At 43.7% G+C, this 15572-nt stretch overlaps 1 protein-coding gene across 1 annotated transcript in view; it reads left to right on the top strand.

Moving 5' to 3' along the window:
- Window positions 1-15572, top strand: part of bsnb (bassoon (presynaptic cytomatrix protein) b) — a 57214-nt gene that overhangs the window by 10734 nt on the left and 30908 nt on the right. The window contains 2 exon segments of the mRNA XM_046875484.1: window positions 3636-3939; window positions 11489-12421. Coding sequence (XP_046731440.1) covers window positions 3636-3939; window positions 11489-12421 — 1237 coding nt within the window.

Below are 15572 nucleotides of genomic sequence, written 5' to 3'. Positions count from 1 at the left end.
TACACCACCTCTACCAGCCTGGACAGCTCACACAATGCAGGGTTCTGAGCATACATCTGTGTTCTTCACCACAAACAAGGGTACATCAGACCAGGCAACATTTTTCTAGTCTCAGATCTCAGTTCTCTTCTTAAAGTTGAGGAACCTGACATGGCCTTCTGCTGTTGTAACACGTTCCTCAGCAGAACTGGAGATCCATCAGGCCAGGCTACATTTTTCCAGCCTCAGTTTCAGTTCTCTGCTATTAGTTAAGGAACCTGACATGGTCTTCTGCTGTTGTAGCACTATCTGCTCTTAAGCATCTTCACGGTGTGCATTCTGAGATGCTTTTCTGCTCATCACAAATTATAGGAATATTCAAAGCATCTCCATCACACCAACAATCAGTTTGTCAGCACATACATATCATTCTTTACATATATGTATGTCTGTGTGTGTGTGTGTGTGTGTGTGTGTGTGTGTGTGTGTGTGTGTGTGTGTGTGTTTTCTGACTCAGTTCTCTAATTGCTTTGTTAATCTGAAGCATTGCGCTTTCATGGAACAAACACAGTCTGTTTGCACGTCTGCATAGCGCCGATAAATCCCCATAGTGACCATGAAAACACACACACACACACACACACACACACACACACACACACACACACACACACACAGACACACACACACAGAGAGAGGGATCAGCAGGCATTGCGGGAACTCTAAGCTCAAAGATCTCTGCTGTGTTTTCCCTACTTTTAATTGAAAAAGAAAAAGGAGAATATTGAGAAAGACAGAAGCAGGTGTGAATTCAGCGCTGCGAGAGAAAGACTCGGTTTAATCCGCTGCACACACACACACACACACACACACACACACACACACACACACACACACAGTTATATTCCACTGCATTTTATTGTGTACCGTATTATTATTTCATAACGTTTAAATAAAAGCTGATTGTTTTCCCCACAAAGGTTCACATGAAGTATTACAGAAATATCATTAGGCTGGGGTAAGGAAATGTCTGCTCAGAGCTGATTTAATTTTAAAACCTTCCACTGGTGCTGTTCTGGGTGGGTTTCCCATAATGCACTTGGGTGTGTCACTGAACATGAATTGGCGGGTAAAATATACAAGTAGTCACGGATGGAGATGAGCCGAGACATGACCTAGCCTACCCAGGAGCCTTAAAGAATGCTGATTTAACAAAGTACAGTACATCATTTAGCAAAACAGAGCTTTTTACAGTACCATAAAGTATAAGTTATACAGTATATATGTATGGGGTGTGTGGACACAAACGGTAAGAAGCACACCTGTAGCTGATGAGAATAATCAGTGTGCTCTGTTTCAGTGGCCATGCCTGAAGCAAGGGGCGGGGGGGCAGACAAAGCTAAAATGTATAGTGTTTACATGTAGCTGCTCAAAATGGAATACATATTTAAACCTAATAATAATACCGGACACAACCAGAGGTGGGCAGTAATGAAGCAAATCTAATTCTGAGCTTTTTCTTGTATCTGTACTTTAATGAAGCGTTTCCATTTGGGAAGACTTTTACTGTTACTTCACTACATTTCAAAGTCAGATATCTTAAAATCATTTGTTTCTTTTTATTTATAAGCGGATAAAAACTTAACTGGTCAAACACACAAGTCACCAATTCAATTTAAATTCATACACATTCATAAAGAGTACGACATGTGGTGAAATTATTTTTACTATAGAAATAAATATAATTAAAAAGTACAGAATGTGTAATAAAAGTATAGATACAATTTAAATATTGTATATATTTTTATATATTAAAATTTGTTTCTGTTTATATATATATATATATATATATATATATATATATATATATATATATATATAAAGGAATAAATGATGAAGAAACTCCAGACTCGAATTCGCCGCAACACACGTGACCATATTTATACCATAGTAGATGTAAAGAAGGTTTTGGGTTCATGATCATTATAATAGAAATCAATTAGTGTTTGAGTCATTAATATCATTCTATTAATAGATCAGTGTGCTGAGAGTCACAGAGTCTTTACACATGAACTGAGGTGATTAAGTAAAGAGTCTTGTGATAAAAATGATAATAGGAACATTATAGTTATAATAAATCAGTACTTTGGATACTTAAGTTCATTTGAACTCAAAAACTTTTGTACTTTTACTCAAGTGAAAGTTTAAAGGGACATTTTTACTTTTACTGGAGGAATATTTTACAGAGTGAATCTCTACTTTAACTCAACCACATGCTTTGTGTACTTCATCCACCACTGCACACAACTAAAGTCACACAACTGGAACTTCGAAAGATCAGGAATGTCACCGTCGGCAGTCAGTGAATGATCCCGTCACTCCTTACCGTCATTTCATTTGAATGATTGAATGTAGAGGAATCAGCATGAACAGGGACGATGGTTAGATGGTTGTATGTGCAGTCCTGATTGCACAATTTGCTGTTTTGCGAGAAAAGACACAATATCAGTGAAGTGAATATTTCATGAGCTCAACATGGAGAAGTTTCAGTGTCCACTGACCTACGAATTCGTATCAGACAACGGGTGAGCGATCGATTCTCTTTAGACAATACAAGATGGAGGAAGCAGAGGAACAAATGATAAACGATGTCATGTCGGGTTTGCCGCCCGGATTCTCAGCAGTTCGCTGCTGATGAATGTGTGCTCCATTACATCTGTGTATTATGTGTGTGTGTGTGTAAGAGAAAGTGCTAGATGGTCAGGACCGCAGCAGGTGTGGAGAGATAAAATAAAAAAAATAAAAAACACCTGCAGACAAAAAAACATAAATTTCAGGGGAAAATAAAAAGCGCCTCCTTGTTGGCGCCTGGGTGATATTCGGCGCAGGAGCGTTAACGGCGATTTTACCGCGGCCGTAATGAAAAGGCTGGAAATCATATTTGTACACTTCACATCCAATTCAATTTATCTGAAGGCCGCGAGGACACAGCTGCCAGAACCCACGCATGCTTTTCTCCAGAACCTGATGAAATCGGCATCACGCTCCATTTCAGCTCATGGAATTCTCGTTCCCGCTTCTCCTGTCGCTGTTGTTTTCCCGCTGAGTCACTCTTTCTATTCTTAATGGAAAAAGATGCTGGTTTCAGTTGGAACACTGTACACGCCTGTGCTTTTCTTTCTTCTCCAGCCCTGATCTGGCTTTGATATTTTATTATCTCTTGCTCGTGGCTTATTTTGTTGGTAGATAATGTGTTTATCCGTATGCAAAATGAAGCAGTGAGCATGGAATTCTACAAACCGGCCTTTGTGTCACACAAGCGTGACTATTCCAGGACTAAGAACATAACCCCCTTATTGTTCTGGATGTACGAGTGTGTGTGTGTGCACAAAAAATCACTGATATCGATTAATGAATAAAGTTGGAAACCCTCACCTGATCCTCATTCAGTAAACAGGGGGAATTGGGAGCTTACTGGTTAAGGCTCCATGTTACTGACCAGTTAGGTTGGGAGTTCAAGCCCCAGTGTCTCCAAATATTCCAGTCTTGGACCCTTGAGAATGTCAATTAATCCTCAGGGGTGCTGCAATGTCCATGTCACACTTAAACACACCCTATTTACGTTTGATCTCTTTTTTTTTTGTCCTTTCTTCCAGCATCCAGGGCAAATCCCCAAACACAGACCCCAGTAATGGACCGAAGCCAGGGGGGCCGGTTGGCAGTGTCCCCAATCAGAGCCAGTCTCCTCGCAAGAGCCCTCAGGGGGACCCGGGTGGCCCTAAGTCCCCCTACTCGGTGCCGCAGATTGCCCCGATGCCCAGCAGTAAGCTGTGTCCTGTGTGTAAAACAGCCGACCTGACGGGCTCCACAGACGGCCAGCCGAACTGCAACACCTGCACGCAGTGTCACAGTACAGTGTGTAACCAGTGCGGCTTCAACCCCAACCCACACCTTACTGAGGTAAGAGTTTCCCCTCCGTTACCCTGCACTTAATCTCTCTCTCTCTTTCCCTCCATGTGAGTTTTCTTCCTGGTTCTCTTCCTGAAGAACCCGACTCGCCATGACACACGTCACTGTTTCTGCTAACGTGCAGTATAAATCATGTAAAGACTCCCGAGTCACACAAAGCGCCGCAGCTGAGACCAGACAGAGAGACAGAAAACGGTAAACAGAGAGAGAGAAAGAAAGAAAGATATAAAGGGAGACTTGGGAAGCAAGATAAAGAGACTGCTGAGTGTGACCTCTGTGCTCACCAGAGGAAAGATGGCCACTGAGCTGGAGATCGCTGGTGAAAACGAGACGGTGATGGATGTGTTAGGTGTATTAAAGACAACATGTTGAGTTCCTTTGTGTCCTCAGTCACTATCTGTCTGTGTGTCCAGGAGAACCTTAAAACCCATCACATAGCATCAGCATGGAGTATCGCTAGTTTATTGGAGTGAGCATGGAGTATCGCTAGTTTATTGGAGTGAGAATAGAGTATCGCTAGTTTATTAGAGTGAGCATGGAGTATCGCTAGTTTATTGGAGTGAGAATAGAGTATCGCTAGTTTATTGGAGTGAGAATGGAGTATCGCTAGTTTATTGGAGTGAGCATGGAGTATCGCTAGTTTATTGGAGTGAGAATAGAGTATCGCTAGTTTATTGGAGTGAGAATGGAGTATCGCTAGTTTATTGGAGTGAGCATGGAGTATCGCTAGTTTATTGGAGTGAGAATGGAGTATCGCTAGTTTATTGGAGTGAGCATGGAGTATCGCTAGTTTATTGGAGTGAGCATGGAGTATCGCTAGTTTATTGGAGTGAGCATGGAGTATCGCTAGTTTATTGGAGTGAGCATGGAGTATCGCTAGTTTATTGGAGTGAGAATGGAGTATCGCTAGTTTACTGGAGTGAGAATGGAGTATCGCTAGTTTATTGGAGTGAGCATGGAGTATCGCTAGTTTATTGGAGTGAGCATGGAGTATTGCTAGTTTATTGGAGTGAGCATGGAGTATCGCTAGTTTATTAGAGTGAGCATGGAGTATCGCTAGTTTATTGGAGTGAGCATGGAGTATCGCTAGTTTTTTGGAGTGAGCATGGAGTATCGCTAGTTTATTGGAGTGAGAATGGAGTATCGCTAGTTTATTGGAGTGAGAATAGAGTATCGCTAGTTTATTGGAGTGAGAATGGAGTATCGCTAGTTCATTGGAGTGAGAATGGAGTATCGCTAGTTTATTGAGTGAGAATGGAGTATCGCTAGTTTATTGGAGTGAGAATGGAGTATCGCTAGTTTATTGGAGTAAGAATAGAGTATCGCTAGTTTATTGGAGTGAGAATGGAGTATCGCTAGTTTATTGGAGTGAGAATAGAGTATCGCTAGTTTATTGGCGTGAGAATAGAGTATCGCTAGTTTATTGGAGTGAGCATGGAGTATCGCTAGGTTTATTGGAGTGAGCATGGAGTATCGCTGGTTTATTGGAGTGAGCATGGAGTATCGCTAGTTTACTGGAGTGAGAATGGAGTATCGCTAGTTTATTGGAGTGAGCATGGAGTATCGCTAGTTTATTGGAGTGAGCATGGAGTATCGCTAGTTTATTGGAGTGAGCATGGAGTATCGCTAGTTTATTGAAGTGAGCATGGAGTATCGCTAGTTTATTGGAGTGAGCATGGAGTATCGCTAGTTTATTGGAGTGAGAATGGAGTATCGCTAGTTTATTGGAGTGAGCATGGAGTATCGCTAGTTTATTGGAGTGAGCATGGAGTATTGCTAGTTTATTGGAGTGAGCATGGAGTATCGCTAGTTTATTGGAGTGAGCATGGAGTATCGCTAGTTTATTGGAGTGTATCTAGTCAAGTTTCAAGTCAAGTTTATTTCTATTGCGCTTTTCACAACAGACATTGTCTCAAAGCATCTTTACAGAATTTAACAGTAAAGGTGAATGTTGTGTGTTTATCCCTGATGAGCAGCCATGGAGACTGTAGCAAGGAAAACCTTCCTTAGATGTTATGAGGAAGAAACCTTGAGAGGAACCATAGAGAGGAATAGATGTGGTTAAAAAGAGAAAGGATGGAACGAGAAAGGGCGGGAGAGAGAGAGAGAGAGAGAGAGAGAGAGAGAGAGAGAGATGTGGACACACTTCAGTGGTCTCCCCTACAGCATGCTGCACCTCCAGCACTCAGCCATCAGGCTGGTCTCTATTTATAGTTCTTCCTGCAATTCTCCACCACTACGAGAGAGTGAAAGAGAGAGAGAGAGAGAGAGAGAGAGAGAGAGAGACTGAGAGATGGGGGGTAGTTGTAGTAAGAGTGAGTGAGTGAAAAAGGGGTAATTAGGACGAGAGAATATCAAAGAAGCGAGAAGAGCTTGATCATGTGACTTCTTTCACTCATTTGAAAAATAAAAAAATTTAAACGTGTTAAGCGAAAGAGGGAGAAACTAATAAAAATAGAGGGATGTGTAGGACGAGATGGTGTGGTATATCGGTGTATAATATTAAAGCACAGTCCATTTCTCTGTGTGTCTGAGGTCCCTGCTACTTCTGGCTAATAGAATGGCAGCATTTTGCATAAAAAGCATTTAAAAACGAGGGAGGAACGATGATAGTTTGACAGATAGAAAGTGATAAGTGCAGATTACAGCCTGAAATAAAGTCAGATTTTACGAGTGCACTGCGTTTTGCATTTACACTGCGGAATCAGTCATAAGACTGGCAGCAGGAAGTAAACGCAGAGCCATCTGGCCTACACACACACACACACACACACACACACACACACACACACACACACACACACACACTTGCCATCCCACACTCACAAACGGAACATTGCCAGTCCTTGAGAGATCTTCTTCCCACCTTCAGTGCTGGTGTATTGGCAGGATCTTCAACGGACTCTCACTCACTGCTCAGTGGTGGTAGTGGGTGGTGGTTGAGGGGGGAGGGGGTTTCAAGGCAAACCCCCCATCCTAAACATCTGACAATCAAGAATTTCATTCTCACCACCTCGAGGACCAGAAATGTAATGAAAAATTTGAATTTGTAAACGTATATATGAGCAGTGGGGAGCAGTGAGGAGCACTGAGCAGCAGTGAGGAGCATTGAGGAGCATTGAGAAGTAGGAAGGTGTATGGGGAGCAGTGAGGAGCGGTAAGGAGTGTTGAGGGGCAGTTAAGATCGGTAAGGGAAGTGATGAGCAGTGAGGAGTACGAGGAGCAGTGAGGAGCGGTAAGGAGTGTTAAAGAGCAGTGAGGAACGGTAAGGAGCAGTGAGGAGTGGTGAGGAGCACTAAGGAGCGTTAAGGAGTGGTGAGGAGCGGTGATGAGAAGTAAGGAGTATGAGGAGCAGTAAGGAGTGTTGAGGAGCAGTGAGGAGCAGTAAGGAGCGGTAAGGAGCGTTGAGAAGTGGTAAGGAGTGTTGAGGAGCAATGAGGAGCAGTATTGAGTGTTGAGGAGCGGTGAGGAGTGTTGAGGAGCGGTGATGAAAAGTAAGGAGTATGAGGAGCAGTAAGGAACTGTAAGAAGTGTTAAGGAGAGGTGAGGAGTTTTGAGAAGTTGTAAGGAGTGTTGAGGAGCAGTGACTAGCAGTAAGGAGTGTTGAGGAGCAGTGAGGAGTGGTAAGGAGTGTTAAGAAGCAGTAAGGAGTGTTAAGGAGTGGTAAGGAGCGTTGAGGAGCGGTGAGGAGTGTTAAGGAGTGATGAGGAGTGTTGAGGAGCGGTGAGAAGTGGTGATGAGCAGTGAGGAGCAGTGAGGAGTGTTGAGGAGTGGTGAAAAGTGGTGATGAGCAGTGAGGAGTGGTAAGGAGTGTTGAGGAGAAGTGAGGAGTGGTAAGGAGTGTTGAGGAGCAGTAAGGAGTGGTAAGGAGTGTTGAGGTGCAGTGAGGAGTGGTAAGGAGCGGTGATGAGTGGTGAGGAGTATAAGGAGCAGTAATCAGCAGTGATGAGCAGTAAAAAGTGGTGATGAGTGGTGATGAGCAGTGAGGAGCGCTGATGAGCAGTGAGGAGCGGTGAATCAGGTAGTTCATGTGATAAATATTAATTAGACTCAGAGGTCATGACTCCTGCCACTTCTCCATTTGTGGCGAGGGGTTTAAATAAAAATCCTTTTCCCTGTAACGAGGAAGTTGCTCCGTCTGCACTCTGTCTGCACTCCCTCACCTTCAACCGGAACCTGTTAATGAAATGATGTTCAGCTTATGCACGTCATCGGGATCCAGTGTGAACCTCGAGCTCAACAGTTAAAGGTATTAATAACAAGACCAATAATCAGGGATCAGCGGGTCTCTGGCCTTTCTGGAATCTGCTCTCATAACTAAATAAAGACCTTTAACACCCGAGCTCTCACTGAACCATCAGCGAGAAATATGAAACAGGAGCTCTCTGTTTCCGCTCGCCCTCACCCTCTTATACTCTTCTGAAACAATAGAGCATGTCTTCACTGAGTAAAAGTAGAATGTCCCACATACAGCAGGAAGACAGGAGCTTCAGTCCATTTTACATCCTCTTCATCACACACACCTCCATACACATTTGTCAGCTCCTGCAACATCTAAACCTCAGACACCAATGGAGAGAAAGGGACAGACAGAGAATAGAGATAGTAGGGAGACATCAAAATGAAGATTCAGAGAGGAAAAAAAGCAGACGGACAGACAGATAGAGATCAAGAAAGAGGAAAATGGAGAAACAGCTAAAACAGCTAAAAAAAAAAAAAAATATATATATATATATATATATATATATATATATATATATATATATATATATATATATATATATATATATTGAAAGGCAGAAAAAGAAAAGCAGAATAAAAACTGGGACATCAAATCCTCACCAAAACAACCTTTACACACACACACACATACACACACACACATACAATGGCAGGGGTAAAATGGCAGTGCACTCTGACTCGTTTTTCCCCAGATAATACGAGTCAGAGTGCACTGCAGGTGTGAGATGAAGCTCAGCTCTTGATGTATTTACCATGTAATGTACATGCTGCATGTCCTCTAGCTCAGCACTGTGTATGCTGTCCCTCTGAGGGACACTTCTCATGGACTTTACCCTCACCTCCTCCTGCCTGCTCCTCATGGTGCAGGTGGTGAGCTGCAGGTTCATATAAAATCAGGTGGGAAATGTACTTCTGCAGAAGATTTATGGAAACAGAGGAATAGGAAGGAAGCAAAAAACGAAGCAGTTAGAGAGCAGGAGAGGGAGAGAGAGATGGGGGGGATGAGGGAGAGAAAGAGCGTGAGAGAGAGAGAGATGAGGGAGAGGGGGATAGAGAGAGGGGAGAGAGAGAGGAGAGGGAGGGAGAGAGTGCGAGAGAGATGAGGGAGAGAGAGAGGGAGAGAGAGATGAGGAAGAAAAAGAGAGGTGAGAATATTTGCTGAATTAACACTCGTTCCCATTTTGTCCTCTTCTCTCTCTGTCTATTCTGAAGCTGTTTTTTTGTCTTTGGGTTGCTGAGGTATGAGTGAGACATACACACACACACACACACACACACACACACACACACACACACACACACACACACACACACAAGCTGACACAATGTCCACTTGGCAAAGCTTCATTATTTACACAACCTGGTGAGAAAACCGCACAATAGCACAACACTGATTCTGTTCTCGTTCACAGACAAACACATTCCCAAGACACCTTCCCCCAGACACGTCTCCCAGACATGTCTCCCAGACACGTCCACATGACTGCTCCGGCTCTACTGAGAGACCGGTGTGTTTATTACATGTTTAATTCAGGTCTGAATACACTTCAGTTAGAGGAGGAGCTCTCTAATGCCAACCCAACCCAACAAAGGGGGCATGGTCTTCATGTCTGCTAGTCCCTGTGAAGAGGGCGTGGCTTTAGGGGTCTGTTTATCAGTCTCAATGAATGGGGCATGGCTTCTGTATTTGTCAATGTCAGAAAACGAGGCATGCCCTCGAGGGGTCTGTCCGTCTTAGTGAAGGAGGCGTGTCTTGTCTATCCATCAGTCAAAGTAAGGGAGGCATGGCCTCTGTGTCTGTCAGTCAAAGTGAAGGAGGTGTGGCTTCTGTATCAGTCATTCTCAGTGAAAAAGGTGTGGCTTCTGCATCAGTCAGTCTTAGTGAAAGAGGCGTGGGTTTCTGTATCTTGTCATTACAGTGAACTAGGCATTGCATTCTAAACTCACACACTGGTAATGGTTTGCTGACCGGAGAACATTTTGTACTCTCAGGCTTTGCTGGAACGGTTCCTTGTGTGTTTTCATGTAAATGTTAAAGACAGACTTGACTACTGGAACAGTCATTATGGCCCTTCTCCTTAACTTTGATGTCCCGTTCAAATGAGTTCATAATGAAAGAAATGCAAATGAGCAAGATGCTAATGATGGTTCACTGACGGTATGAGCTACTTTAAATGTGTGTGTGTGTGTGTGTGTGTGTGTGTGTGTGTGTGTGTGTGTGTGTGTTTTCAAGACACATAGTCAGTAGGGGGTGCCATGATGAAGTTTGCTCAACTGGGATGTGGGTATTCGGTGTGTATAGATAACACACACACACACACACACACACACACACACACACACACACACACACAGGAATACACAACAATTATATCAGCTGTGTAAACACACTACGACTTCAGCAGATGTATTTACTGCTTTGCAAATTATCATCCAAATGCTTCAGTTCTCACACCATTATTCTGTTTTACCTCTTCACCTGTACAAGGACAACAGAAAAAAGAAAAAGAGAACAGTATGTAATACATACAAGTAAAAGGTGTGTATGTGAGTAAGACAGGTATGTGTGTATTTGAGAGAGACAGATGGGTGTGAATTTGAGCAAGACATGTGTGTGTGTATTTGAGTGAGACAGGTGTGTGTATTTGAGTTAGACATGTGTGTGCATTTGAGTGAGACAGGTGGGTGTATCTTCAATGGAGTCTTTAATGAAAGAAGTGGCCGTGTGTTTGAGTGGAAGGAATGGGAATAAAGTTAGCAGGTACTCTGACAGCCCAGATTCATCCTGATCCTGAGTTGGCACTTTGAACTCTGTTCATATACATGTTGCCAGTAATTTCACACAACCAGTTTAACCTCCTGAAGTGCTTGTTAATGTGCTGATAAGCGGAATCAGGTGAGCGCTAAAACACTCGGGAACTGAGAAACATGGTGTTTAATAATCCTGTTAAACACCCCTTGTTTCATGTCATTGTTTATCGTGAATAATGATTATATAAGCAACTCGAGAGACCTTTACTGTCGAGTGGTTCTTTGGGTTGTTGTATCGGGTGTTAGATGACCAGATAGCTGTTGTTTGCTAAAATACCAGCATAGCTTGTAAGCTTATGTGAAATGTTTAATGAAACACCTGTAGTGCTCTCTTTCTTTCTCCCTTTAATAAATCAGTTTTTCTTTCATTGGCATGGCTGCCATTCATATAATATTTTACAAGCAATTATTTACAAGGGAATGACACAAGGTATCTTTCTCTCTCCCTCTCTTTTTCTGTCTTCTTGTTTTTGACTCTGTTGCTCAGGTACAGGAATGGCTGTGTCTCAACTGCCAGATGCAAAGGGCATTAGGAATGGACATGGACACCCCGAGATCCAAGAGTCAGCAGCAGATCCATTCTCCGCAGCAGCCCACCAAACCCCAGCCTCGGACGGCACCTCAAACTCCATCTTCAACCCAAACCAAACCTTTCCCAGCACCCCAGAATGAGCTAAAATCTCAATCTCAACCTTCTACCCCTTTAAAAACCCAAGTGAAACCTCAATCCCAACCAACTCCTTCACCTCAAACCCAGGCCAAAGCTCAACCGCAAACTACCCAATCACCCCAAACCCAAGCTAACCCTCAATTCCAGACTACCCCATCATCTCAAACCCAAGGCAAACCTCAATCACAGCCTCCAACTCCTTCACAGACTCAAGCAAAACTTCCATCCACCCCTCAAACTCAACAAAAATCTCAATCACAACCTGCGACTCCCACCAAATCCCAACCAAATCCTCCTCCATCTGAGCAGCCATTTGGCAAGCTCTTTGGATTTGGTGCATCACTTCTAAACCAGGCCACCAGTCTGATATCAGTCGACCAGCCTTCGTCTCAGCCTCCATCTCAGCCTCAGACACCTCAGAAGACTTCTGCAGCAACTTCAAAACCTGCTGCCCAATCCGGACCTCCACCCAGCACCCAACCCGGACCCGCACCTGGCACCCAACCCGGACCTGCACCTGGCACCCAACCCGGACCCGCACTTGGCACCCAACCTGGACCTCAACCTGGACCCCAATCTACAGCGCCTTCCCAGCAGCAGAAGAGTAAACCAAAAGTGTGCTGCCCTCTCTGCAAAACTGAGTTAAATGTTGGTGTGCCTACAGAATCTCCCAATTTCAACCACTGCACCCAGTGCCATGCCCAGGTCTGCAACATGTGTGGCTTCAACCCCACACCACATCTTACTGAGGTAAGAAAAATGGCTTCCTAAAGGTAATCCAGCTGTCTACATGTCGAATTTTTCTGTCATGTTCTTTTAAGGAACAAAACCTAAGAATGCTATACCATTGTTGACGGACTGTAAAACCCACCACAAGCTAGATGGGGCACTTTCAGAGTTATGGGTACATTTCAGTCAATTCATTTTCAACATCAAAATACTTGCCTTGTATACATAGCATTTAATAAGCATGTTTTTGGGGGTTCCCTGTTGTACCTATACTGCTTAAGATGGGCTACTGATCATAAAGTCTGGGGTGCAAGGCCCAGCACCTCCAAGTCGCCACTGTTGGGTGCTTGACAAATGCACTTAACCATATCTGTTGAAGGGGAGTCATCCCATGGCTAACTCTGCACTTGCTGGGATATGTGAAAACCTTGTGGAAGTGGTAGCTCAATAGTTAAGGCTTTGGGTTGCTGATCAGTTGGCTGATCTGGGTCCAAGCCTTGGAATTGCCAAGCTGTCACTTTTGGGCCCTTGTGCAAGGCCCTTAATTATCCAGGTGAGCTGTATCATGGCTGACCCTGCACTCTGACCTCAGCTTTCTAAAATCACTGGGGTATGCAAAGAAAGCATTTCATTGTGCTGTAATGACAAGTACCTGCAGCCAAAATGATTTGCATCCTTTAAAGTTGCCCCTTGCAGATTGACCCATCCTTGTTTGGAGCCACTGAAACACTCAGGCTAATGATTCATGGAGGAGGCCGATCGGACCTTAATTATGCAAATCGGTCCCGATTGAATGATTGTGGTAATAACATGCTTTCAGACAAGCGCTGGGATTCTTTATAAATGCGATCAGTCACACATCGTCCTGTCACACACTAGAGAAAGCACACATCTCTATGGAAACTGAGGAATGTTTTGTATCTTGCTTGTAAAAGATGGGAGTAGGGGGAGTTATGGGATGACAGAGGTGGGTGGTATCATCTTGTAGGAAAGTTTTACCCTCATGGTGATTGGTGCCTAGAGACAGATTTGCATCTGTTGTGTTTATCAATAAAGAGAGAAAGAGAGATGATCCAGAGTCAACTATTTTAAATTTCTCTCTCTCTCTCTCTCTCTCTCTCTCTCTCTCTCTCTCTCTCTCTCTCTCTCTCTCTCTCCTGCATTTCTCTTTCTTCCAGTCCCAGGTTACAGAATGTAACTCGCCTGTTCAGGTTGCATCAACACTCTAGGACGATGCTCTTAGCTTGTGGGTCCTGAATATTTTTTACATTGCATAAACCTTGCAGAGCAGCAGGTTGATGCAGTGATTAGCTTTGACACCTCATGGGTTCAGGGTTGTTGGTTTGATCAGGACCTTTTAATATGAGTTTTGCTCATTCTATTTATGTCCAACAGGTTGTCTGCTCTCATCCCACTTGACTAAATGACCCCTTTAATTTATTATATATAAGAAAGTGGTTAAGGCTCTAGGTTACATATCAAGAGTTCAGGGGGTTCAAGTCCTCGTATTACCAAGCTGCCACTCCTGGGCTCTTGAGCAAGGCCCTTAACTTTTTGTGCTCCAGGGGTGCTGTATTATGGCTGACCCTGTGTTTCGACACCAGCTTTCCAACATAACTAGGAGAGGTGGAGAAATTTCACTGTGCTGTGACCCTTTTACCATAATTTGTGTAAATAGATGGTGAATGAGAGGTAGGGCAGTGGAGGGGTGCGGTTGCAGGGAGAAGAGTTGGAGAAGGTGGAGGAGTTTAGGTACCTGGGGTCAACAGTGCAAAGTAATGGAGAGTGTGTTAGAGAAGTGAATGAAAGAGTGCAGGCAGGGTGTGAGAAATGAGTTTATTAGAGGGACAGTGCATGTAGGACGTTTTGGGGACAAAGTGAGAGAGGCACGATTGATATGGTTTGGACATGTGCAGATGAGGGACATGGGGTACATCGGTAGGAGAATGTTGGATGGAGCCACCAGGAAGGAGGAAAAGAGGAAGGCCAATGAGGAGGTTTATGGATGTGGTCAGTTTAAAAAAGGCAGATGTAGAGGACAAGGGAGTATGGAGACAGATGATCTGAAACAATCGCAATTTACAAATCGCAATAATCAAAAGTTAAAGGCAAGAATTTACATGTGTAATGACCTTTATTTTTACTTGCATCACTTTGCAGCTCTGGTGGCCAGGATGTGGTTCGAGGTGAAGTTTTAATCTAATGAGTTAAAGTGACAAAATTTTAAAAAAGTTTGTTGAGGAGATGTGTTTCTTATCTATAAGTGCTGCCTGCCCACGGGTGCACCAGGAAAACAAATTAATGCTGGCGAAAAAAAACAACAACAATCCAGCTTGCCACTCTGGGAGGCAGTTTGGCACGTAGACCTGGCACCATTATCAGCCTGCTCCATCTACGTCTCTGTCACTGAGACAAACAGAAATACCTCCAGTGAAACAAGGTGCAGGTCAGAGCCCTTCCCTAATGACCTGTTTTCTCGTGCTGGCGGTTGGCAGCGCTGCGCTTGGTTCTGGCTTGGCACACAATGATGTTTGCTGGGCAGCTGAACACCGGCATGGGTGTGTTTATTTCTACAGGGGTGGTATAGGTAATGTAGGTGGGTAGCTTAGTAAGGGAGGTGGTAGCTTAATGGTTAAGGCATTTTTGCATCCGAAGGTCATAAGTTGAAATCCCAATCACATTAAGCTGCTACTTCTGGGCCCCTGAGCAAGGCCTTTAACCCCATAGCTGTTTAAATGTATGAATGAGATAAATGTAAATATAAATATAGGATATGGGTGTAGTGGGTATAGATGTGTAGGTGGTGTAAAGGGTATAGATGGTGAAGGTGGTGTAGATTGTGTAAGTGTAGATAGTGCAGGAGGTGAAGATAGTGCAGGTGGTGTAGATTATGTAGGTGGTGTAGATGGTGCAGGTGGTGTAGATTATGTAGGTGGTGTAGAAGGTGCAGGTGGTGTAGATGGTGTAGGTGGCAAACATTGTGTAGATGGCTGCTGTAGATCTCTTCCTGAAACAAACATGAACCTTTAGTGGTACCTCGCCAACCAGTTTGACCTTGATCTCACCGAGATGAGACAAGACATAAGCTTTCGGCCTTTTACTGCTAATGACCTTCTGCATTGTAAAGATCAACATCCTTATATTGTCACGCTCCTTAGGATTTTTTTTAGAT

This window comes from Silurus meridionalis, chromosome 19 (assembly GCF_014805685.1).
Source record: "Silurus meridionalis isolate SWU-2019-XX chromosome 19, ASM1480568v1, whole genome shotgun sequence".
Taxonomy (NCBI): Eukaryota; Metazoa; Chordata; class Actinopteri; order Siluriformes; family Siluridae; genus Silurus; species Silurus meridionalis.
Note: the sequence above shows the minus strand (reverse complement) of the source record. Positions and strands in the feature narration are given on the sequence as shown.